The following is a 25,724-nucleotide window of genomic DNA, read 5'->3' as shown; positions in this document are numbered from 1 at the left end:
GAGCACGACACAGGGCTTGATCTCAGGACCCCAAGATCATGACCTGACCCCCAGGCAGACACTCAACCAACTGAGCCACGCAGGTGCCCCACTCACATCCTTCATTACAGACAAAAATAGAAGCTGTAAGTGAAGAATCCGTTATACACCTAAAAATTACTTACATCCATATTTACCTCAATTTGAATTCTAGTAAATTTCTGATACAAACACAAGTCTTCAACTGCTTGGCCCTACTTTTCTTTTTTAGGGGGTGAACACTTCCCATGTCTGCTCTCTCTCCAAAGACACTATATTTATGGGTCACTGTTTATATAGCTGACTTCCATCTTCTGGACAGGGGATGCAATCAGGACTCTCGGCACCGATCTAGATGGAAAGTTGGGGAGAAAGAAGGCAGCTGGCCAAGCGCCAATCCTCACAGCAGAGGGTGAGCCGTGCGGCCGCAGTGAGAACAGGACTCATTTCTCACAAGAGCTCAGTTGTGGCCGGGCACTCTACAAAGAGTTTATGCCTACTACCTTGCTTTGGCCACAACAGTTCGGTGAGTTGAAAGAAAGAAAAAGCAGTTAGAAAGGTTGGTTTTTCAGGGTCACATAATCACTAAATAGAAGAACTGACTCTGACTCCTCCTGGGTTTTAATGGCTTTACTACAGACTGCATAACCTGTCTCTTCTCTTTAAGGCATCTCTATCCCCAACATCCACACAGAACACAACTCTGCCTTCCTATGGGACCCTAATCTTACCTTTATCGCAGTGTTTATCTCGCACAATTGTAACTATCTGTTTACTTTTCTGTATTGCTTATTAGACTCAAAGTATCATAAGGATAATGTCTGTGTCAGTACAAAACACAGTGTTTGAAACAAACATAGCTGGAAATACACAGAATTGCTGCATAAAAGAAGTCATTCATTTTAACTGTCTCCTCCATCTGACTATAAGTTTATTGAGTACAGGGACTAAAATTTTAAATTCTAGAATTTCTGTGCCTAACACCAAGCCTTGCACCCCAAAGATGTTTAATAACTGCTGAATGGACACTTGACCATATGTCCACTTCAAATATAATCAGAGCACTTTAACAGTGCTTATCTATTATTTTGACTTACTATTACCTGCTGGGGATATAACAGCAAAGGTCTGTGCAGTTATTCATAATCTAATGAAGCAAGCTAACAAAATCAAGTAACAACGAATTACTGATTGTCATAAGTGCTGTGAAATGAAAAACACTAGTCTAAGACAGAGAGCCAAGGGAACTCACTTTAAACAAGGTGAAACGGAATATTTCTGGAAACAATTTTAAAAGTTTAAAAATTCAGAATAAGGCCAGTCATGAAAAGAAGTCGGTAGGGAAAAGTGCTCTAGGTAGAAGAAACAGCATGTCGAGGTCCTGAGTTTGGGGTAGGTGATGGGAGGAGGAGAGAAACTAGTATTTTGAGAAAATGAAAATAATACCAGTTCAGCAAAGTTTGGTAATGAGGAATAATGAATCTCTAAAGCTAACATGTGATGTTTTCTTTGCTATAACCAGAGAGTGGTTTTGATAATAAGTTATCATCACTATTATCTCATATTGTTCTCTGAACTCCAATGTATATAGAGCTTAATAATAATTTCACACGGTACTTCCCAGGACCATAGGAAAGAAAGCATGTGCTAGACTGAATAAAATTAAACCAGGGATGGAACATGACCAAGAAGCAGATGTTTTTGCTCTGGAACTCAATGACGGACCTAATAAAAAAGTTTTATTAAGCAATTGTAGAGATGATGAATAGAGTTTTCCCCTAGTTCCTGAGTTCCCTTTATGCTGTTATATGCCCGGCACTACAGAAGTGCTATAGGAATCAAAATACCTGGGGACAATAACAAGACAGACAGCTTTCTTGTCTTTCAGGATTCAGAGCTGGAAGAGTATGCTGCTGCTTCCCATTAACCCTGGAATTAACCTTTCTCGCAGAAGAAAAATGGTCTGTCTTTGCAACTCATTTATTTTTGAAAAATAAAAACAACATATTTAAGTTGTCCAACATGTCTATATGTCTATATGTGGATACATTGTGAAATGATTGCCACAATGAAGTTGTACAAACATCTTTCTCTTCCCATAGTTGTTGTTGTTGTTTTGTTTGTTTGTTTTTGGTGGTGAGAAAACTTGCAAATTTGGGGCATAGAATACGTTATTAACTACAGCCATCACGCTGTACTGTACATAGTGCTGGTATATCACACTGTAGATTTCCAGAACTTACTCATCTTATAGCTGAAAGTCTGTACCCTGTGATCATTACGTCTTCTTTCCCCCAGCCCCTCCTCCCAGCCTCCGGTAACCACCATTCCACTCTGCTACTATGAGTTCAACGTTTTTTTGGATTCCACATGTGAGTGAGATCCTGTTATATTTGTCTGTCTTTGGCTCATTTCACTTAGCATAATGTCCTTCAAGTTCATTCACGGTGATAGCCCTCTTTTCTCAAGGCTGAAGTCACATTACCTGGTATGTAAACCTATCACATTTTCTTTGTATATTCACCTATTGATGGACATTTCGACAGTCTTCCAGACTTGGGTACTATGCATAATGTTCCTTAGCAAATTTTGAAGGGTGTGTTTAACACATGCAACTGTGCCTCTTGTACGCCCCCTGGGCTCAAAGCGAGCCCCTGCATCAATGACAGCCCATGTCAAATTGTTTGTTTTGGTTTCCCAGGAATTCACAGTTATGGGATATCATTTTCATCTGCTGGAAATACTGCTGAAAAGTGAAGAAATAGCTGTCAATGGCAACAACTTTAACAACAGAACTGACGTATACTATTAAGAGTTCCTGAGGCCACAGGAGACATAGGCAGAACTGGAAAGCTGGCCTTTTGTAACGTAATTTTTTTTCTTAGATGGAACTATATTTCAGATTTAGGTAGTTTACAAATTCCTAGAAATATGATCTTTTTTTAAGATATGATCGTATTTAAGTTTAAAAACTATTTTGCGATAATTAGAAATTAAAGACCTTTAAAAATAGACTATCACTCCAATTAAAAACATACAACTAGAGAAAAAGTAGTTTTCAGGAATAAAGCATAGCATAACATTTTAAATAAACAATAATGCCAACAGCCTATAAGAAATAAAATTAACCCCAAGAATATATTTTCACTTTTCACTGCTTGACAAAGAAACATGTATCAGAGTTAATCCTATACTTGCTAACACTTAAAATTATATGAAATTCCAAAAACCTATATTGCAAATCGTATTTCCAACTGATTATCTTTTCCTGGACTAGAAAGTGAGAATTTTAAAACAACCTTTAATACACTACGGGAGGAAAAAACACCCAAACAATAAACATCTATATTCCAATTTGTCACACAGAACTAGTAATGCACATACTACAAAGGGAAACTACTACAATAGTACCTCATTTCTTTTACAGATTTATGTGTCAGCCAAAATAACATGCCAATACCAATTAACTAAAGTTAATAACTTTTAAAAAATGTTTATTTATTTATTTGACAGAAAGAGACACAGCAAGAGAGGCACAAGCAGAGGGAGTGGGAGAGGAAGAAGCAGGCTCCCCACTGAACAGGAGCCTGATGCAGGGCTCGACCCCAGGACCCTGGGATCATGATTCTAGTCGAAAGCAGATGCTTAATGACTGAGCTATAACTTTTAATCATTAGAGAGTCTCTTAGGTTCTTATTCACATTTATTTTTTCTTTTTTTAAAGATTTATTTATTTGACAGAGAGAGAGATCACAAGTAGGCAGAGAGGCAGGCAGAGAGAGAGGGGGAAGCAGGCTCCCTGCTGAGCAGAGAGCCGGATGCAGAGCTCAATCCCAGGATGCTGTGACCATGACCTGAGCAGACGCTTAACCCACTGAGCCTCCCAGGAGCCCCTTCTTTTTAAATTTAAATTCAACTAGCCAACATACAGTACACCATTAGTTTTTGATGCAATGTTCAGTGATTCCTCAGTTGTGTGTAACACCCAGTGCTCATCACATCACATGCCCTCCTTCATGCCCGTCACCCGGTTACCCCAGCCCTTGACTCTCCCCTGCTCCAGCAACCAGTCTGTTTCCTGGAGTCCAGGGTCTCTCATGGTTTGTCTCCCTCTCTGATTTCTTCCCACGCAGTTTCCCCTCCTTTTCCCTGTGGTCCTCCGCACTATCTCTTACGTTCCACATATTAGTACTCACATATATTCTTATTTCAGATTCAGTTCTAAGAAGATCCTCTATTTACTAGGTCACAGTGTATTAGAAATATAAAAGAGGAAATGCATAGGAGTTGGTTCTTCTTTTCTTATTTATTTATTTATTTTTTAGATTTTATTTATTTGAGAGAGTGTACCAGTGAGCAGGGGAGGGGCCAAGGAGCAGAAGGAGAGGGAGGAGCAGACTCCTTGCTAAGTGTAGGTCAGGACCTGAGCAGAAACCAAGAGTCCCTGCTCAACCCGCTAAGCTCCCCAGGCATCCGGCTAAGGAGCCAGTTCTCAAAGAGAAATACTGACATCAAAAAGAAACAAATTCTGCTTCAGGTAAGACGAAGACCCTGGGATCATGATTCTAGTCGAAAGCAGATGCTTAATGACTGAGCTATAACTTTTAATCATTAGAGAGTCTCTTAGAGAGTAGCAGAACTACTTTGTGCTAGTTTTCCTGCTAAGTGCAAATGCAAATCCTAGACATGATTTAAGAAAAAAGAAAAGGACTGTAAACGGGGGAAAGTAGGAAGCAGACCAACTTGGGACTGTGGGGCCTGACCAAGGACTTCATATAGCCCATCAGTGGAAGCAGCAGGCAGCGGGTACATGTCAACAGGCGCAGCCCCCAAAACCAGCCGCAGCTGAAGCCTGCTCTTTGTGCCCATGGACGGGACAAGGAGAAGCCAGGCCTGCAGATGGCAGGTGAGTGCAGGGCTGGGACTTGCCCGCTGCGACCTGCACCCCCAGAACTCTGGCTGAAGTGGTGGACTCGCACCCCTCGCCCCCAGTCTCCTGCAGGGTCCTGATGCCATGAGGCACCCAGCGCTCCCCAAGAACAGTCCTAAGGCCATCGCACTGGGGAGTCCATGGGAACCACGGCAGAGGCCAGTGCAGCGCCCACTACTGTGGTTAACCCTAGATCTAGATGCAATGTTCAATGATTCCTCAGTTGTGTGTAACACCCAGTCAGGGGGACCCTGCCGCAGCCAGGTGTCCACCTCCGTCTGTCAGCACAGACACAGTGTCCGCCCCCACACTCCTCAATAGGACAACCCCCTGCTTTCAACAGAAAACCACTTATTCCAAGAACCAGGAAGATCTCAGAGTGAAAAAATAGATGCCAACACCAAGATGACAGAGATGTTAGAATGATCTGACAAAGACTGTAAAGCAGCCATGCTAATGGTGCTCAATGAGAAATTATGAACATGTGCACAAATGGAAAAATACAAAGTCTCAAAAAGTAGAAGATATCAAGAATCAATATAAAGAAGAATCAACTGAAAATTTTAGAACTGAAAAACGCAATAACTGAAATAAAAAACTCAGTAAATTTATTAGGATACTCAACAAACAACATGTCAGGTCTCCACACACCACGTAGATATAAAGGTAGAAGGCAATTTATAAAAATCTTTTACAGAATCAGATAAGGGCTGCTAAATGTTACATATAAAGGCAAAGGAATTAGAATACCTAAAAGAATTCTAAAGAAGAATCAAGTGGGAGGAATCAGTCTATATGATTTGGAGACTGACCCTACAATCACAATTCCATGACTACAACTGAGATGGCGACACAATCACAATTCCATACCTACACACGATATGGTGGCACAATTACAATTCTGTAACTACACACGATACAGTTCCATAACTACACACGATACGGCAGCACAATCACAATTCCCTAACTACACATGATACGACGGCACAATCACAATTCCATAACTAGACATGATATGGCAGTACAATCACAATTCTGTAACTACATATTATATGGCTACACAATCACAATCAAAATTAAAGTATTGGTGGACACAACAATATATAGATAAACAGAAAAGAAAACCCAGAAATAGACCCACATGAATATGCTCAACTGAATTTTGAAGATGGGGTCCTAAGTCTTGCAACTTATACAGAAATTAATTCACAATGAATCATGGACTTAACCATGAAATATAAAAATATAAACTTTTAGAAAAAAACAGGAGAAAATGTTCTAGATCTAGGGTTAAGCACAGAGTTCTTAGACTTGACATCAAAGCACAATGTATAAAAAGAAAAATGGATAAAACAAACTTTATAAAAATAGTCAGTGTTGTTCCAGGAAAGACCCAGTAAAGAAGATGAAAAGAGAAGCTCCAGAGTAGATGTCTGTCAAAGTATCTAGAATGTATATAGTCGTCTCACACTCAACAGTGAAAAAGCAAGTAATCTGGTTAGAAAACATACAAAAGACACTAACAGAAATGTCATTAAAGAGGATAAGCAGATAGCAAATATGTGCATGAAAAAATATGGTACATCACTAGCCATAAGGGAAATGAAAATTAAAGATACAGTGAGATATTACTACACACCCATAAAAGTGGCTAAAATAAAAAAACACTAACACCATCAATGCTAGTGAGGATGTGGAAAACTGGGATCAATCTGACAGCGTTAGTGGGCACAGTCACTGTGAAATCCAGTCTGGCAATTTCTTAACACAGTAACATGCAACCACCATATGATCCAGCAGCTGTACTTCCAGTCATTTATCCAAAGAAATAAAAACTTATAATCACACAAAAACCTATACATGAATGTTTATAGCAGCTTTATTCATAGTAACCCAAACTGGAAATCAGCCAGATGCCCTTCAATGAAGGAATGGCTAAGCACACTTTGGTGCATCTGTATCACGGAAAACACACAGCAATAAAACAAGATGAACTACTGAAGCACTCGACAACCTGGATGAATTCCAGAGTATTGTGCCGAGGGAAAAAAGTAAATTCCAAAAGGTTACATACAGTATGACAGCATTTATATAACACCCTCGAAATGAAAAAACTATAGAAATCAGGACAGATTAGTGATTTCCAGGGGTAGGAGTGGGAGGGAAGTGGGTGTCACTATGAAAGGGCAGCGCAGGAATCTTGGCAATGACGCAGGTGTTCTGTATCTGGACTGTGAAGATGGCATGGTTCGGGTTGTGAGACTGAACTATAATTTTTCAAGATTCTTTCACTGGGGGAAACTGAGTAAAGGGTACTATGGGATCTCTATTAATTTTTTACAACTGCTTGTCAATCTACAATTATCTTAAAGACTTTTAAAAAGAGAAATTTCAGCTAATAGTGTAAGAGAAAATCTTTAACAGATAAATGCACCAAACTTACTGTCAGGCCACTATCTTGAACTAAATAAAGCTTAACAGCTCAAGGGAAAAACAGCAAGAAAACGAAGAATATTTGATGTTTGTAATAATCATCCTAGGGTATAAAGGAAAACTCAAACAATATTTATTATAATCTGTATAAAAGATCACAGAAATGTGCACTGTAATTTAGAAAGACTTGTATGAAAATATAAAAATATAACCTGTAAGTATTCCCTTTCTGACAATGCTTTCCATGTACCGCCCATACCTGACCTTGGACTCCTACAGACCCTACCCACTCAGTCACAACCCTGCTTCTGCACTCATGTTCTCCCCAGGTCAGTAAAGCAACTTTCTAACTTGTTCTCTCTGCCACCAGTTGCTTTCATTTCACCCTCCAACCCTTTGCTGTGATGAGCTAAAATATAAATCTGATTATGACACTCTCTGATTTTCCTCCTTCAACAGCATCTCCCAAGTACTAAGGATAGGGTTTAATTTCTTTAGCTTGGCAAAGGAGTTATGTTATAAAATGTTTCCGACCAACTCTATAATTTCATCTCCTGATAGTTTTTCACATTTTCCTGTGTAAATGACATAAAATTTTTGTCTTGTATTTCACAACATTAAACTTTTTCACATATTGTCCCCTTTGTGTTAAACATGCTTACCCCTCAGGACCCTGGATAACTCCTGGTCATCCAATAAGACTTTATTCTTCCCGGAGTTGCTCTCTCGTCCGCAGCGTGTGAGTGTGCTCCCACAGAAATACAGAGGAGACTGTCATAGTATTTAATACACAGCATTGCCATCCTTTATTACTTCACTAGTAGCAATTTCAGGGCAAGAATCATGCATTTTATTTTTTATTCTTTAGTATATGAAATCTTTGTCTCCCAGCAAATATGAGTTTGAGTTTGGTGAGGAAATGGCTATCCCCTAGAACACTGTTAAATGGTCAAAGATTACTTGTAAATATCCTAAATTCCTTTCATTTTCTATTAATATATTATACATAATACACCCAGGGAATTTACACATACTGACAACTGACCTAATTTGAATCATTGTATATTTTTTAGCTTACGATATATATTCAAGTGATAAATGTGATAAGTATGACTTATTGCTTAAAGTATAATTCCTTCTTATTTATTCTAAGGGTACATATTTCCTGCTTCATGGGAAACTTCAAACTCCATCATTTTCACAAGTAGATAATGCAGATACCCCATTATTTCATGATCAACAGGTATTCATTCCATGATTCTTTAGGTAATTTCCTTCTGCCTTTAGGGTATTTAAGGAATCTTTTTATCATAGATTTTAGTGAGTCTTCCCAAGTCCTTGCCCCTCACTTATTACCTGGTAGTCTTTCTTCTCTTTACTTGGGGAATTTTCTGCGTTCTGTCCTTTTCTCTCTCATTCTGCTGGTTAGTTACACAGAAATTTTTTCTGGTCATCATCACCTTTTAAGTCTATATGCTTACTTTAGTATTTGAAAACTATCTGAAGGTTGAGTTGGGTTCAAGATAAAAGCCCAGCAAGATCCTGAACCACCTTCTCCCATGGACACAAATTTACAACTACATAGGGAATAACTCCCTCTGAAAGAGACCTGAAAATGCAATGAATGGAGCCTCCACAACAAAAGATAAAAGGAAAACATCAGAGGCAGAAACACAAATTTGCTAGGGGGAAAACGACACCCCAGTTGCTGTGAGTCATAATCAGAAGGGATATAAAAGGTATGGCATGTTTCCCTGAGGAGTACAAGCTTCCAGCTTCGTACCAGGTGCCTCAAACCTTAGATCCTGCACAGTAGAGATGAGCCCCAAAACACCGGTCTTTGGAAAATGGGATTATGTTCAGGAAAACTATAAAACTGTCGGGAAGAGAAAACTCACTCTAAAAGGCTTTTGCAAAGACTCAAACACCAATCTGAACTGCGCACAGACAACAGGTAAGAGTGACCCATTTATGAACCTTTACATGTCTACCAGAGGGTTGGGAAATAGAGGGACCCTCCCCAGGGACAGAGACAATGGCAGAAGGCCATTTTTGATCTCAGTTGACCTTACTAACTCCAGCACCAGGGAGCAGCCTTTTGGAATTCTCCCCCTACCCTGCTGCTAGCCACAGTGGGTGTGTCCCCAAGAGTCATGCCCACAGTGTGTGCATGGTCAGGAATGTGTCCAGCTGGGGTCAGAGGCTATCCCAGCCTGCTGAAACTTGGCAACAGTCTCAGATGCTTCCTGCAGCCAGACTGAGCTTCTGCCCTGCCCACGAGTGTGCACAGCAATGGTCTCACCACAGTAAGAGTGCACACAGGCCACACAGAAGATAGTTCCTGAGTGTCTTGCACTGGTGACCAGGGAGACTGTGCTTCTTGGCCTCACAGGACATCTCTTACACGAGGCCACCCCTTCACGACTGGGAGAGGTTGCTGCCTTATATAAATATATAGAAACAAACATAAAGCATTAGGAAAAATGAGGAGAAAGATGAATGTGTTCCAAAAGAAAGAACAAGATCATAGCTTAGAAAAAGTTAAATGAAATGGTAGTAAGAAATCTACCTGAGAAAGAGTTCAAAGTAATGGTTATAAAGATGTTCACCACACTTGGGAGAAGAATGGATAAACATCATGTAGCAAAAAGAAGTTGTAACTGAACTGAAAACTATGCCAGAAGGGCTCAACAGCAGCCTGAATGAAGCTGAACAAATCAATGAGCCAGAAGACAGAGCAGTGGAATCCACACAGACTGAGCGGTAAAAGTAAACAGGCATTAAGAACGGTGAAGACAGGGGTGCCTGGGTGGCTCAGATGGTTAAGAGTCTGCCTTCAGCTCAGGTCATGATTTCCAGGTCCTGGGATCAAGCCCCATGTGGGGCTCCCAGCTCTGCAGGGAGTCTGCTTCTCCCTCTCACTCGGCCTCTCCCCCTGCTTGTGCTCCTTCTGTCTGTCTCTGTATCTCTCACCAATGAATAAATAAAATCATTTAAAAATAATAATAACAGTGAAGACACTGTAAGGGACCTTTGGGACAAGAGCAGGCAGAACAACATTCATATTATAGAGAGCCTGGAAGATGACAACATATAGAAAGAGCCAGAAAAAATATCTGAGAAATAATGGCTGGAACCTTCCTCAACCTGGGGAAGGAATCAGACACCCACACCCAGGAAGCCCAGAGAGTTCCAAATAAGATGAACACAAAGAAATCCATATAAGACATATTATAATTAAAATGGTATAAGTTAAATATAAAGAGAGAATCCTAAAAACAGCAAGGAAAAACAATTTGTTATATATAAGGGAAACCCCACAAACTCTCAGGAGATCTTCCAGCAGAAACGTGACAGGCCAGAAGAGAGTGGCATGACATAAACTGAAGGTGCTAAACAAACAAACAAACAAACAAAACAACACCTTTCAACTGAGTATTCTCTACAGAGCGAAGTTATCACTCAGACTTGAAGGACAGATTTAGAGTAAAAGGGGTTCATCACCACTAAACCAGCCCTATAAGAAATGTTAGAGATATTTCTTTAAGCTGAAAAGAAATGGCACTAATTAATAAGGAAACACAGAAAAGTAAAAACCTCACTGGAAAAGGTAAAAATATAACAATGGTAGTAGATCAATCACTTATAAAGTCAGCATGAAGGTTAAAAGACAAAAGTAGTAAAATTAATTAAAAGTACAATAATTAGTTAAGGGAAACATGAACTAAAAAGACATAATAAAGTAGGTCATCGAAAATATAAAACGTAGGGGGGGTTATAAAAAGATAAAGCTTTGGAATGTGTTTAAAATTTAGTTGCTATCAACTAAAAAAAGATGCTATTTACATAGGATATTTTATACGCATCTCACAGTAATCACAAGGAAACAACTTATAGTAAATACCAAAAAAAAAAAAAAGAAAAAAGAAAAAAGGAATCTAAACATAACACTACAGAAAACCACACCACAAAAGACAAGAAAAGAGAAGAAAGGAACAAAGAGAAACAACAGAAATAGCCATAAAATAATTAACAAAATTGCAATAAGTGCACATTTATCAATAATTATTTTAAATGTAAATGGCCTAAATTCACCAATCAAAAGAGTAACTGAATAGATTAAAAAAACCAAGGCTTTTCTGTATGCTGCCTATGAGAGACTAGCTTGAGAAATAAGCACACATGGACCTGAAAAGTAAAGGAATGGAAAAAGATATTTCATGTAAATGAAAATGAAAAGAAAGCTGGAGTAGTTATACTCATTATCAGACAAAATACACTTTAAAATTAAGACCGTAACTTGAGGCAAAGAGGGCACTGTATAATGATAAAGGGGTTAATCCAGCAAAAAATATAACATTTTAAATATATATGTACTCAGGATAGAAGTACCAAAATATGTAACGCGAACACTAACAGACTTAAAGAGAGAAATTGAAAACAATACCCTAATAGTAGGAAACTTCAATACCCACATTTCATTAATGGATAGATCATTCAGACAAAATAATCAATAAGGGAACTTCAGCCTTCGAAAAAACATTAGATGAGATGGACTTAATAAATACAGAACACTCCATCCAAAAGCAGCAAAATACAGATTATTTTCAAGTGTACATAAAACATTCTCTAGGATAGATCACACGTTGGACTACAAAACAATCTCAATAAATTCAAGAAGATTAAAAACATATCAAACATCTTTTCCAAACATAATTGTATAAAACTATAAGTTAGTTATGAGAAGACAAATAGGAAACTACAGATATGTGGAGATTAAAGAGCATGTTACTGAGCAACTACTGGGTAATAGAAGAAATGAAAGAAGAAATTAGGAAAAAATTAAAAAAAAAACCTAGGGAGAAATAAAAACAAATATAACATGCCAAAATCTATATACAGCAAAAGCTATTCTAAGAGGGAAGTTCATAGCAAGACAGATCTTCCTCAAAATACAAAAAAAAAAAGTCAAACAATCTAACTTTATATCTAAAGGAACGAGAAAAAGAACAACAAAGTCCCAAACTAGTAGAAGGAGGAAAATAGGTTCAGAGTGGAAAGAAATGCATAGAGATTAAAAAGATAGTAGAAAAGGGGCGCCTGGGTGGCTCAGTGGGTTAAGCCGCTGCCTTTGGCTCAGGTCATGGTCTCAGGGTCCTGGGATTGAGTCCCGCATCGGGCTCTCTGCTCAGCGGGGGGCCTGCTTCCCTTCCTCTCTCTCTGTGATCTCTTCCCTTCCTCTCTCCTACTGTGATCTCTCTCTGTCAAATAAATAAATAAAATCTTTTTAAAAAAAAAAAAAAAGGTAGTAGAAAAGATCAATGAAACTATTAACAGCTAGTTCTTTGAAAAGATACAATTAGCAAACTCTTAGCTAAACTAACCAAGAACAGAAGAGAGAGAGAGAACCCAAATAAATACAATTAGAAATGAAAGAGGAGAAATTACAACTGACATTATAGATAGACAAAGGATCATACCAGATTATTAGGAGCAATTATACTTCAATAAACTGGAAAATCTGGAAGAAACCGATAATTTCCTATGAACAAACAATCTTCCAAGACTGAATCATAATGAGATAAAAAATTAGAACTGACAAATTATTAGTAAGGAGAATGAATCAATAATCAAAAATCTCCCTCCAAAACAAAAGTCCAGGACCAAAAGACTTCACTGGCATACTCTACCAAATATTCAAAGAAGATTTATTATGTATACTTCTCAAACTCTTCCAAAAAAATTGAAGAGGAATGAAAGCCCAAATAATTCTACAAGGCCAGCATTGCCCTGATACGAGAACCAGACAAAGACATCACAAAAAAGGAAAACTACAGGCCAATATCCTTGATGAACATAGATGGAAGAATCATCAACATATTTTAGAAAACCAAATCCAACAATACATTAAAAGGAGTATACACCAGGATCAAACGGGATGTATTCCTGGGATGTAAGGATGGTTCAACATCCACAATCAGTTAAACAGAGTCATTACATTAACAAAATGAAAGATAAAAATTATATGATCATCTCAATAGATGCAGAAAAAGCATTTGACCAAATTTAACATTTATGATAAAAACTCAAGTCGGTAGAGAGGGAAAGTACCTAAACATAATAAAAGCCACACACAATAATCCCACCGCTAATATCATAATGGTGATCCTCTAAGAACAGGAGCAAGATACAGATGCTCACTCTTGGCACTAGAATCCAACAGAGTACTGGAAGTCCCAGCCAAGGCAATTAGGCAAGGAAAAAACAAGGCATTTGAATCACAAAGATAGAAACGATATTGTCACTATTGTCAGATGACATGGTACTATACACAGAAAACCCTAAAGAATCTACCAAAAAAAACTGTTAGAACAAATAAATTAATAAATTCAGTAAAGTTGCAGGTTAAAAAATCAATATACAGAAATCCACTGCCTTTCTATACATGAAGAATGATGCGTCAGAAAGATAAATCAAGAAAACAATCCCACTTACAACTGCATCTAAGATATCTGGCAATAAGTGCAACCAAGGGCATAAAGCCCTCTACAGTGAAAGCTATAAGACACTGGTGAAAGAAACTGAAGACACAAATAAATGTAAAGGTATTCTATGATCACAGATGAGAAGAATTAGAAGAATCCCATACTACACAGAGCATGGAGAATGTCCACACCACATCAAGCAACCTACAGATTCAAAGCAATCCCTATCAAAACACCAATGGCATACTTTGCAGGACCAGAATCATTCTAAAATTTGTATGGAATCACAAAATATGTCAAATAGTTAAAACAATATTGAGAAAGAACAGAGCTGGAGGTATCACACCCCCTGATATCGCACTATACTGCAAACCTATAGTAATCAAAACGGTATGTTACTGGTATAAAAAGAGACACATAGATAATGGAACTGGATTGAGAAACCAGAAATAAACCTACACAAATACAGATAATTAATGCATGACAAAGAAGCCAAGAACATACAACGGAGAAAGGACAGTCTCTTCAATTAATGGTGCTGAGGAAACGGAAGAAAGTGATGCAAAAGAATGTAATTAGACTACTGTCTTATACCATACACACAAATTAACTTAAAATGGATTAAATACTTGAATGTAAGACCTGAAGCCATAAAACTCCTAGAAGAAAACACAGGCAGGAAGCTCCTTCATATCAGACACAGCTATTGGTTTTTTGAAAGCAAAGGGAACAACTACAACAAAAAGCAAAAATCGACAAATGGAAGCACATCAAACCAAATGCTTCCGCACAGCAAAGGAAACTGTCAACAAAATGAAAAGGCAGCCTGCTGAATTGCACACCATATATCTGACTCTCAAACCGTATATCCAATAAGGGGTTAACGTCTAAAATATGTAAAGAATTCATGCAACTCAAGAACAAAAATATGAACAATTTGGTTAAAAATGGGCGGAGGATCTGAATAGAAATTTTTCCAAAGACATGCAGATGGTCGACAGGCATCTGAATAAGATGCTCGGCACCATTAATCATTAGAGCGATTCGAGTCAGAACCCCTGTAAGAAATCACCTCACGGTAAGAATGGCTGTTACCGAGGACAAATCACAGCCATTGGGGAGGATATGGAGAAAGGGAAACTCTTACCCACTACTGCTGAGATTGCAAATTGGTCCAAACACTATGGAAACTCACATGTAGATTCCGCAATAAATGAAGAAGAATAGAACTACATTATGACCCAGCTATTCCGTTTCTGGATATTTATCTGAATAACATTAAAACAATAATTTTAAAAATATATGCATTCTTATGTTCACTGCAGCAGTAATTAAAATAGTTAACATATTGAGTGCCTATCAGTAGATGAATGAATAAAAAAGATACATTTATACATTGGAATACTACTCAGCCATAAAATGTAATGAAATCTTGTCACTGGTGACAACATGCATGAAACCTCAGAGTATTATGTTAAGTGAAATGAACCAAAAGGACAAAAACAAATGCCACATGATTTCACTCATATCTGAAATTGAAAAACACAAACTGAAGAAACAAAATTAAAACAAACTTAAAACTATCTGAAGCTCCTTTTGCACACTTCTTAAAATCTAGGGGCATCTGGGTGGCTCTGTCAGTTAAACACCTGACTTCGGCCCAGGTCATGATCCCAGGGTCCTAGGATGGAGCCCCACATCGGGCTCCCTGCTCCACTGGGAGTCTGCTTCTTCTTCTCCCTCTGCTCTTCCCCTGCTTGTGCTCTCCTGTTCTGTCAATTAAATAAGTAAAATCTTAGGAAAAAAAAAATTGAAAAAACAAAATTATAATGAACTTAAAAAAAATTATCTGAGACTACTTTTGCATACTTCTTAAAATGTATTTCAATTTTTTTTCTTATGAAAACACATTAAATCATGTTGCCATTTCTGAAGTTTAATAATAGAATAAACAATTTTTTTCCCAGATGTAATGCTTAATCAATGATACTCAGCCAGTTATGGTCATTCAGTACATAAATGCCTGTTCAGTTAGTGAACAGGTCAGTACATAAATGCCTGGTCAGTTACTGACCAAAGACAGTTCCAAAATTGAAAATTAAAAAAATGTAGGAAATAGTTCATTTCTTTACGTGATGTCTAAAGATCATTTGGTCTAGACAACAGCATATTGGAGAACTCTGGGAGGACGTGATCCAGTGAACTAATGTAAAACAAAACAAAAGGGACGCTGTGGAGGCAAGAGCAAGAAAGGGAAGTCCCAGAATGCCAGTTATGCATTAGGCCTAAAGATGACCAGTACAGTTCGGGGCAGTGTCTACTGAAGGTAGGGGTGAAGGTAGAGGTCTTGGGAGTAAAACAAAGGGGACTCCCTTCTATAGATACTGAATAAGAAAATAGAAAACTTGAGAATTTAATAAAAACATATAAGAAAAATACTGGCAAATAGGAAGGCCAAGCAGTAGCAAATAACCAGAAAATTACAATGTGTGCAATTTTAAGCAATTGATGGCAATAAATAGAGAAGTTGATGTTGTGAACATTTTCCTTAGAAAACTACAGGGGAGGAGCGGCGACGGCGGCGGCGGCGGCAGCGGCAGCAGCAGCAGCAGCGGGGGCGGCAGGCGGTCGGGGCTCCGGCGCCATCTTGTGCCCGGGGCCCGTGGGGAGGCCGGAGCCCGAGCCCGAAGAGGAGGAGGAGCCGGGACTGGTCGAGGGTGACCCGGGGGACGGCGCCATTGAGGACCCGGAGCTGGAAGCGATCAAAGCTCGAGTCAGGGAGATGGAGGAAGAAGCTGAGAAGCTAAAGGAGCTACAGAACGAGGTAGAGAAACAGATGAATATAAGTCCACCTCCAGGCAATGCTGGCCCAGTGATCATGTCCATTGAAGAGAAGATGGAGGCTGATGCCCGTTCCATCTATGTTGGCAATGTGGACTATGGTGCAACAGCAGAAGAGCTGGAAGCACACTTTCATGGCTGTGGTTCAGTCAACCGTGTTACCATATTCTGTGACAAATTTAGTGGCCATCCTAAAGGGTTTGCATATATAGAGTTCTCAGACAAAGAGTCAGTGAGGACTTCTTTGGCCTTAGATGAGTCCCTATTTAGAGGAAGACAGATCAAGGTGATCCCAAAACGAACCAACAGACCAGGCATCAGCACAACAGACCGGGGTTTCCCACGAGCCCGATACCATGCCCGGACCACCAACTACAACAGTTCCCGCTCTCGATTCTACAGTGGTTTTAACAGCAGGCCCCGGGGTCGCGTCTACAGGGGCCGGGCTAGAGCGACATCATGGTATTCCCCTTACTAAAAAAAGTGTGTATTAGGAGGAGAGAGAGGAAAAAAAGAGGAAAGAAGGGGGAAAAAAAAAAAAAAAAAGAATTAAAAAAAAAAAAAAAGAAAAGAAAAACAGAAGATGACCTTGATGGGGAAAAAAAAAAAAAAAAAGATATACTGTGGAAGGGGGGGAGAATCCCATAACTAACTGCTGAGGAGGGACCTGCTTTGGGGAGTAGGGGAAGGCCCAGGGAGTGGGGCAGGGGGCTGCTCATTCACTCTGGGGATTCGCCATGGACACATCTCAACTGCGCAAGCTGCTCCCCTTGTTTCCCTGTCCCACTTCACCCCCTTGGGGGCTGCTCAAGGGTAGGTGGGCATGGGTGGTAGGAGGGGTTTTTTTACCCAGGGCTCTGGAAGGACACCAAACTGTTCTGCTTGTTACCTTCCCTCCATCTTCTCCCTAACTTTCACAGTCCCCTCCACCTGCTCTTGTCCTGCCAGGTCTGCCACACACCCCACCCCTCTTTTCTGGCTCCCTGCCCCTCCAGATTGCCTGGTGATCTCTTTTGTTTCCTTTTGTGTTTCTTTTTCTGTTTTGAGTGTCTTTCTTTTGAGTGTCTTTCTGTAGCTGGAAGATCTCCGTTCTGCCCCCAGCGGCTCCAGTGTAAATTCCCCTACCCCTTGGGGAAATGCACTACCTTGTTTTGGGGGGTTTTGGGGCATTTGTTTTTCAGTTTTTTGTTTTGTTTTGTTTTCCTTTGCCTTTTTTTCCCTTTTATTTGGAGGGAATGGGAGGAAGTGGGAACAGGGAGGTGGGAGGTGGATTTTGTTTATTTTTTTAGCTCATTTCCAGGGGGTGGGAGGTTTTTTTTTTAATATGTGTCATGAATAAAGTTGTTTTTGAAAATAAAAATTTGTTTGGCAAAAAAAAAAAAAAAGGAAGAAAAGAAAACTACAGGGGACACAGCACTGTTATGTCAAAACATAACTCACTAAGAGTGGAAGGAGAATGTTTCTGCTTGTGAGAAAAATGGTTTTTTAAAGAAAAACAGTGTGACCATAATGTGAGTGGACAGCATAAGCTTAGATGATGTAAAACATAAATGGATAGATACTGGCAAGGTCAAAAAGGCCATGATGATAGACATATTCTGAAATTAGGAAGTGCGCAAATAATTTGGCCCCCTTTTAAAAAGGAAAATGATTAGCTTTAAAAAGAAATTTTAAAGTGTCTTTACACAGCACTGTAGGGTAACCGAAAAATAAAACATAAATTATATTGAAAAATGTTCTGCCTCTTAGAATTTTAAACCAAAATTTGTCTTCTTTCTACATTAGAATTTTGTTTTTTTAAAGAGAAAAGTGTTTGATGAGAGAAGACAGGAAGGTACTTTGTGTTATTTTACAAAGTAGCTTAATTATTAGAAAACAGACAATTGACAAATAATTATTATTCAATAAATAAACTAAGGAAGAAGCACTATTGGTCAGTGTGATAAATATTTTCCACGTTTTCAACTATTCCTAATACTACCTTTTTGCTCTACATAATAATCCCTTGAAATGGATGCTATGAATTCTGATCATAACTGAGAAACCGAGGCTCAAAGAGATTAAATTGCTCTAACTCATGGAATGGGGACTTAAACCTAGATTTCTGACTCCAGAGCCCATGACTGATTCACATATGACTACGTGTCTTTACTGAACACCTGTCATGTGCCTTTTATGTGCCCCCAGAGATAAGGGGTAGGAAAAAACAGTAAGACACAAATACAAGCTTCATTAAGTAACTTCAACTATACCAGACGATGAAAGAGTTAACCTAAAGAGAAATACAATGCCAGAAAAAAGTTGCAGGTAAACAATTCTGTATTCCCCAAATGGGATTTGCAACATATGCCCAATGATGCAGTTTATACACTCTAGGGATGTGCTATTGATGTACTGACGAAATACAGACAAGGTAGCGAAAACATTATTAACAATTTGTCTAAAAAACAAAATCTAATTATTCAAAGAAATCTGGAAAAATGGTGAGCAGTGACTGGATGGTTCATACTTCTACTTTATTAGGCTTTCAGCTTAGAAAGCTTTCTTTTATTTTTTTTTATGGTAGTCACGATATTCTTTGCAACCTATTTCCACCATTATTTACATTTTCCCCCATTTTCTGATGGGATGAATGAGCATAGCTATCTAGAAAAATTATATAGAAGTGCATAGTAAATTAAAATCAAATTATATTCCATTAGAGACTAAACACTAATTAGTCATCTTTTAATTTACCGTGAAAGGATACAGAAAACAAGGAAGACAGCACATTTTTCAGCCATGCTATGGCAGTGCAACAAGAAGTGCTGTGACAAGAAAGGCTGCTATGGCCCCCACAGTGGAATGAGCACACCACCACCTTCGTGCTTTAGGCAGAGACACAGTAAGAAAATTCATGAGGGCACACAAATCTCGATTAGCGTTTTACAGATAAAGCAATGTCATGACTTAGGTTCATAAAATGCTACAAAGTAGAGAAACTATTAACTTAAAATGACTCTGAATTTCTACACTTCTGAAGAAAATACAATTACTTACTTTTTTCTCCGGTTTGATTCCACAAAATATTTACGTGCTCGAATTCGACATATTTTTTGTTGCTGCAGTAATATCTGACGCTCCTCTTCTAGATTTTTCTCCAGATGCATTTTCATATCTCTAATGATAGCACAAAGTTAAGGACAACGGCTTTACCTCCAGGGATGAGTGTCAGTGCTGCCTGATAAATAAGATTACAGCCTCGCACTAAGGATGCGATGATTTTTTGTGCAACAACAAATCGATGTACACAGTAGTGTTAGTATGTGACCAGCAAATGTTCTGTGTAAAAAAAAAAAAGCTGATTCGGTATTAGAACCAAACATATATCTCACTTTGGACATCATGAGCTCCGATAAGGAGACTGCATACATATCTTCTCATTCATTATGAACCTCCACGAAACCTGCTAAATGCAAATCTGATTGCATTTCTCATTCTTTGTTGTTTTCTTAAAGCTCTCTGTCACAGTCACGATAAATTCCAAATCTCCTGATCTAGTACAGAAAGCATTATAATCTGGTCTGTATTTTCAACTTCAATTTTCAGCACTTCCCCACACGTGAAGATACCAATAGAACCAGCCACAGCACATCATGCCATCGTCTCCCAGCACAAGCTTGGCCAACTCCACTCCTGGTTCAGGGCCACCTGGAGCAGTTCCCTCCCCTTTTCTAGGAGAAAACCCTCACTGGATGACCCAATACTGTCATGAGTACATCCTGTGAGTACATGTCTCCTCCATATTTCTGTAATTCCAATGCCTGGCACGGTGCTTAAAATAGAATAATGGCTTAATAAAATGTCACTGAGCAATTTCCTTGCAGAAAATTTGCAATAGATACAAGGGACAAAAGATATATGCATTTTTTTTTTATAGTTTTGGTGCCTTATAGACAAAAATAGGTTTCTAAAAGGGTTATACAAACTTAGGTCATTAAAAATGCATATATGTTTCAAAACCTCATGAGTATAGGATAGTATTTTTTTTCCCTAGAAAGACCATGTAGAAAACCATGTTTCATTATACATGTATTAGCACAATAGACTACTTTCCATGTATGATTACTAATTTTTATTTTTCTCTTTGGTGAGTTGTTAGCTCACAGTCATTGGCCATTCATCTATTGAGAACTTGATTTTTTAAAAAAAGAATTTAAATAAATTCAATAGAGATAGTGTAGATATTAATTTATAATATTATAATATTATAGTTATAGTATAATATTAATGTTATAGTATTAAATATTTTCCCCAGATCATTATATTTATACAATTTCTCCTTCCACTAAATTTTAAACTAATGAGTCACCATTGAAACATTTTTCCCTTAAAATTTCTCTCCTTTCAAAAGGTAAACTTACTATACCTTCGAACACATGAAAAATATGAAATTCTACTTTCTGATAGTATTCTTTTACAATTTCATATTTACATTTTATTAGCTTAATTTTGGAATGTGTACCGACTGTGACTCAAAGTAGAGATAGTGAATTTAGACTACTCTTTTTTCTGAATACAGAGACAGGAGATACTAAAATAAAGTTAAAAGGGTTCTTATGATCAAATGGTTTGACTGTTAGTTTGGTTCATTTTAAGGATAGCCAAGACCTGAGCGTGTTTTTAGGCTGGAGGGAGAGAATGCCATTATAAGTTCAAAGTAAATTATAAGGTGGGACAATTTATAATCTGGGGGTACAGAGGAAGGGGGAAAAAGGCTGTATTAATAAGACACAGGGGAATAGACTCATCTTCTATAGTAAAAGTGATAGCCCATCAGTGAGCTTAGAAAAAAAGATGGGGTTAGGGGCAGAGGGTGGTGGTTGGTAGTATGTGGATTTGTGTTGTTTGGGAAGAGGGACCTGAGAGCCTTCCTGGTGTCTGTTGTCTCATGATGTAGTAGTAAGACAGTCTACTGAGAGCTGCGGGAAATATAAAGATCTGGCACGGGCATCAAGAGGCACAGCAGAGATCCCTATTCCTGTTCAGGGAAAGCTGGAAACCATGCATCTGAGTGAAGCCAGTCTGTAATGTTTCATGGTTTTTCTCTGACAGCATTTTTATTACTCGAGTGAAGGAGCAGAGAAGTAGGACTCTAGTTTTTGGGTGGTTGAGGAAGAGGAACAGGGGTGCAAAGGACCAAGGATGTGGGTGGGAGAAAAGTGCAGGTCATCAAAAATGGGGAACAAATGAGGTAGAGAAGGGACAGGCAAGGTGTGCACTCCAATAAAAATGAAGGGGAGAAGAGGAGATATTTATGAGAAAAAAGAGGCCCAGTGTGAAGGGAACATGAGAGATCTTCCACATTTTGTTAAAAGAAAATTTATTCTATTTCTATCCTAGAGTGAAATGATGGAAATTTAGTTAATTTTAATTGGATGAACTTGATAGGGTTTTGTTCTTTCATAGTGTTTCCAGTCAGGGGATTCTGACTGGAGAAAAGAAAACATCTTCAACAGAAAGCTGGATGGTCTCTGAAAATTGGATTCATATTCAGAAATTACATGTAGAAATTTTGCCAAGGCACTTGCTTATTTCATGACTAAAGTTTTTTCATTTTTTTAGTTATTTGTCCAATAAATCTGAGCTCATACTCTCTAACAGGCATCCAGTGGAAAACATCACAGACACTAAGAACATTCAAATACTTCCAAAAGGTACTTAAGTGTTTTTCCAATTAGTAATATATTTTTTTTAGTAATATGATATTGATTTAGTGCCATAGCCCTTACTATGTTCAAAAAGAATTCCTCTATCCCAATTTAAACTTTTATATATTTTATATATAAACCAGCAGGTAGATATGTAGGTACATATTTACATATATTATATATACAAACACGTATTAGCAGAACTTGTTGGATTTCATTAATGCCTCTTGGGCATCTATTGAAATAGTCGTTTACAACTTGCTTAATTTTAACCACAGATGTAGTATTTAGGTGTATTTTTAGTAATGTATTTCTTTACAAGAAACCATGATTACAATTCTGGAGTTAATGTTTGCTTTTGTTCCTTTGAAATACTACTAATTCTATTCACAAATATTTTCTCTGGTGTTGAACCAGTGTTCTATATAAATTTAAAATGAAGTCTATGACCATTTCATTCCTGAAAATGATGGAAAGATACACTGCCAATGAGCCATTGACCCTGCTTCCCTCCTTTCCAATTCAGACTAAATCAGGGTCGGTGTAGCAGGGATTCAGTGTGCGTGAAAATACAATGTCAGGGGAACAAGACCAAATCCAAATGCAAGGATTTCATCTACTTCAGAACACACGTCTGAGCGCACAGCTTTGGGGACCATCAGGGGCCGGCATGGATGGTGGTGGCTTGGTGACAGCAGCCATCATCGGCAGCAGCCGCAGGGCCAGGGGAAGCTCCGACCACACCCGCCGCCCTCACTGTCCCGGGGTCTGCACCCCAGAACCCCGCACAGCGCCGGCCGGAGCCCGCACGGCTGTCAGAGCCTCTGCTCCCCGGCAGGGAAAGCGCAGCCTCTCAGAACCTGGGGCCCGAGCGGGGCTGGGGGAAGGGGCTCGGTTAGGGGCACCGGCAGAGCCGAGACAGAAGTCACCGCATTCCGCCGCCGGAGTGAGCGCGGAGTCACCGCCGGCCACCGCCAGTCCCGGCCCGCAACAGCACCCACGCGACTTGTCACCGTCCTAGCGTCCTCAGAAGGGGGACACATGCTCCCGTGTAGCGCACACCGAACGCTCTCCTTCTGAGCTCTCCGCGGTGCAGCCACCGCCGCTCCGAAGGGGCTGCAGCTCGCGGGGGGAAGGCGGCCCCGAGCAGCCGGACACCCACGCCGCGAACCCACCGGCTGTGCCAGCTTAACCTGCTAACTGGGACTCTCCAAGGACAAGGAGACGCTGCACCGTCTCCTTGAACGGGGTGTGAACCGGGGGTGCACGGTGAACCGGGGGCGCCATGCCGGTCGGTGCTCCGACGTTCCAGGACATCTAGCTGCGACGCCCGGCGCAGGGGAGGACACCGCAGTCCGGATGGAGGCACGGGGCTCACCGACCGGACGGCGGGGTGGGGTAGGGGGCGCGCACGGACCCGGCCGGGGTGGGTAGGGGGCACCGGGCTGGACGGACCCCGACGGCGGGATGGAGCGGAGGCCCGGCGCGCACCGACCGGACGGCGGCGGGGAGGGGGAGGGGGCGGACGGGCTGACGGACCCGGCCGGCGGAGGAACGGCGAACCCCCCCGCCCGTCCTGCCCCACGTCCCGGCTCCCGGGGGGCGAGGCTCCGCCGCCCAGGCCACCACCCCGGCCACCACCCCCGGGAAGGATACAGGTCGGCGGCAGGCCGGCAGCGCCCGCGGCCCAAGCGGGGGCTGAGGGCGGCTCCGTCGCGGGCGTCCGACGACGCGGGGCCCCGTCCAGAGCCCACGCTCCGGGCTCCAGGCCTCCAGGCCAGCATCCTTCACCTCAGCGCCGCCTCCCTCATGGCAGCCCCGGCGTCCTTCGCTCCCCCGCTCCACTCCGTCCCTCAGGCCTCGCGTCACGGGTGCGGAGGGGTTGGCCGCGCCCGTCCCGGCTCCCGTGCAGCTGCGGTGGTGGCTGTGGCGGATGCGATGGCTGCAGCGACGACCTTGCCCGGCACGGGCGGAGGGGGCGGCAGCGACCCCGCAGACGCCGCCGCCATCTTGGCAACCAACGGACGCCGCGTCCTTGGCGACGGAAACCCGGGCGCGGGGGCGGGCGCGGGGCGGGGCCAAGCGCAGGGCGGCCAATAGGCGGCGTGGGCGGGGCCCGGCCTCGCGGGCACGAGTCTGCGCAGCAGCCCAGAGCGGCGTGGCGTGCGGGTCCCCGGCTCTGTCCTCACTCCCTGGGCCCGAGGGTGTTGTCGTGCGGGTGTCGAGCGGCGAGAGGGTTGCCGCGGGGGTCGTTCAGGGTAGGAGGGTAGGGATTGTCGGTGGGACCACCGAAGCTTGTGGGGTTCGAGCTGGGGGTCTTGGGGGACGTCCGGATCCCCAGACCCCGCGCTCCCCTCGCTTGCTGGGCGGCTCCCTCCCTCTGCGGGCGCGCGCCGGCCCCTCGCGGTCTCTTCCTCGCCCTGTCCCTGCCCCAGCTCGCGCGCCGGCCTGCGGCGCTGCGGGATTCGGACACAGCCTGTCTTCGCGTCGGCGGCCTGGAAGGAGCCCCTATTTAAGTCGGTGATCTCCAGGGGCGGCGGTGCGCCCACGCACAGCGCGGAGCTCCGCGGCTGCGGGAAGGGCGCAGACCCGGTGACTTCTGAGCCGTCCGCGTAATGGCTTTGCAAGGGAAAATCTGAAAAAAGGCTGAAAACTGTGGTTGGACCTCAATAGGAAATTACATATAAATCCCAACTGTGTGTCAGCCAGGTGTGGCGGGGGGGCTGGGGGGGGGATCTCCGGGATTGGAAGCAGAACGCACAAACCCAATAAAAATCGCTCGCCCAGCATTGAAATGTCTCTGCCTTTGTGAACTAATTTCATTTTTAGAGGTCAAATAAACTTTCCCGTTGAAACTATTTAAGACAGATTTTGCCAAGTTGGATGCAGTGACCCAGATTGAAATGTCATCTGGTGATAGATTTTAAAGTACCACAACATATCCAGTTTGGATTGAACGCACAATGCACATACTCAGGACAATGCCAAGAATATAGAGTATATATAATTTTGGCAAAGAAAGTTTAAATGTGTATACACAGACCATTAGGTATCTTGGCAAATTTTAGACCGGCCTAGCCATGGCGTGGACCTTGATTCTGTTCCTACTGTTCTCTAGGGCGTCTTTCAAACAGAGTAAGAGAAGCTGGCACTGCCAAGTGCACGCAAAAGTGAGAAGACCGGATTTGCTGGTGAGAGTAGTTAGACTTGCCTAGACTTCCTCGAAGTCGAGCTTTCACTGTCGTCTTAGTTGGGCATTTTGTAATTACTAGGCACCTTCTTGCTTTGTTGCATGGACTGTTAGCATTAGGAAGCACGTCTTGGTTT

The 25,724-nt window shown here is 41.2% G+C and overlaps 2 protein-coding genes across 6 annotated transcripts in view; one reads left to right on the top strand and one right to left on the bottom strand.

The window, feature by feature from the left end:
• Positions 1–24,457, bottom strand: part of CEP126 (centrosomal protein 126) — a 96,930-nt gene extending 72,473 nt beyond the window's left edge. For 4 of the 5 annotated variants that reach the window (XR_009354881.1, XM_059179113.1, XM_059179125.1 and 1 more), the window contains exons 1-2: positions 24,054–24,457; positions 19,747–19,866 (exon numbers count right to left, since the gene is read on the bottom strand). Coding sequence is in view for 4 of the 5 variants with exons in the window: in XM_059179113.1 (XP_059035096.1) it covers positions 19,747–19,866; positions 24,054–24,181 (248 nt within the window). In the remaining variant the exon portion in view is untranslated. The remainder of the gene's footprint in view (positions 1–19,746; positions 19,867–24,053) is intronic. The other variant, XM_059179140.1, reaches the window with a different exon arrangement.
• Positions 16,539–17,233, top strand: LOC131834496 (polyadenylate-binding protein 2-like). The gene has a single exon (XM_059179194.1). It carries the CDS (start codon positions 16,649–16,651, stop codon positions 17,183–17,185), a length of 537 nt encoding a protein of 178 aa, XP_059035177.1. The 5' UTR covers positions 16,539–16,648; the 3' UTR covers positions 17,186–17,233.
• Positions 24,458–25,724: the final 1,267 nt, after the last annotated feature.

This window comes from Mustela lutreola, chromosome 1 (genome assembly GCF_030435805.1).
Source record: "Mustela lutreola isolate mMusLut2 chromosome 1, mMusLut2.pri, whole genome shotgun sequence".
Taxonomy (NCBI): Eukaryota; Metazoa; Chordata; class Mammalia; order Carnivora; family Mustelidae; genus Mustela; species Mustela lutreola.
The sequence above is the reverse complement of the archived record's forward strand: the minus strand, read 5'-3'. Positions and strand labels throughout refer to the sequence as shown.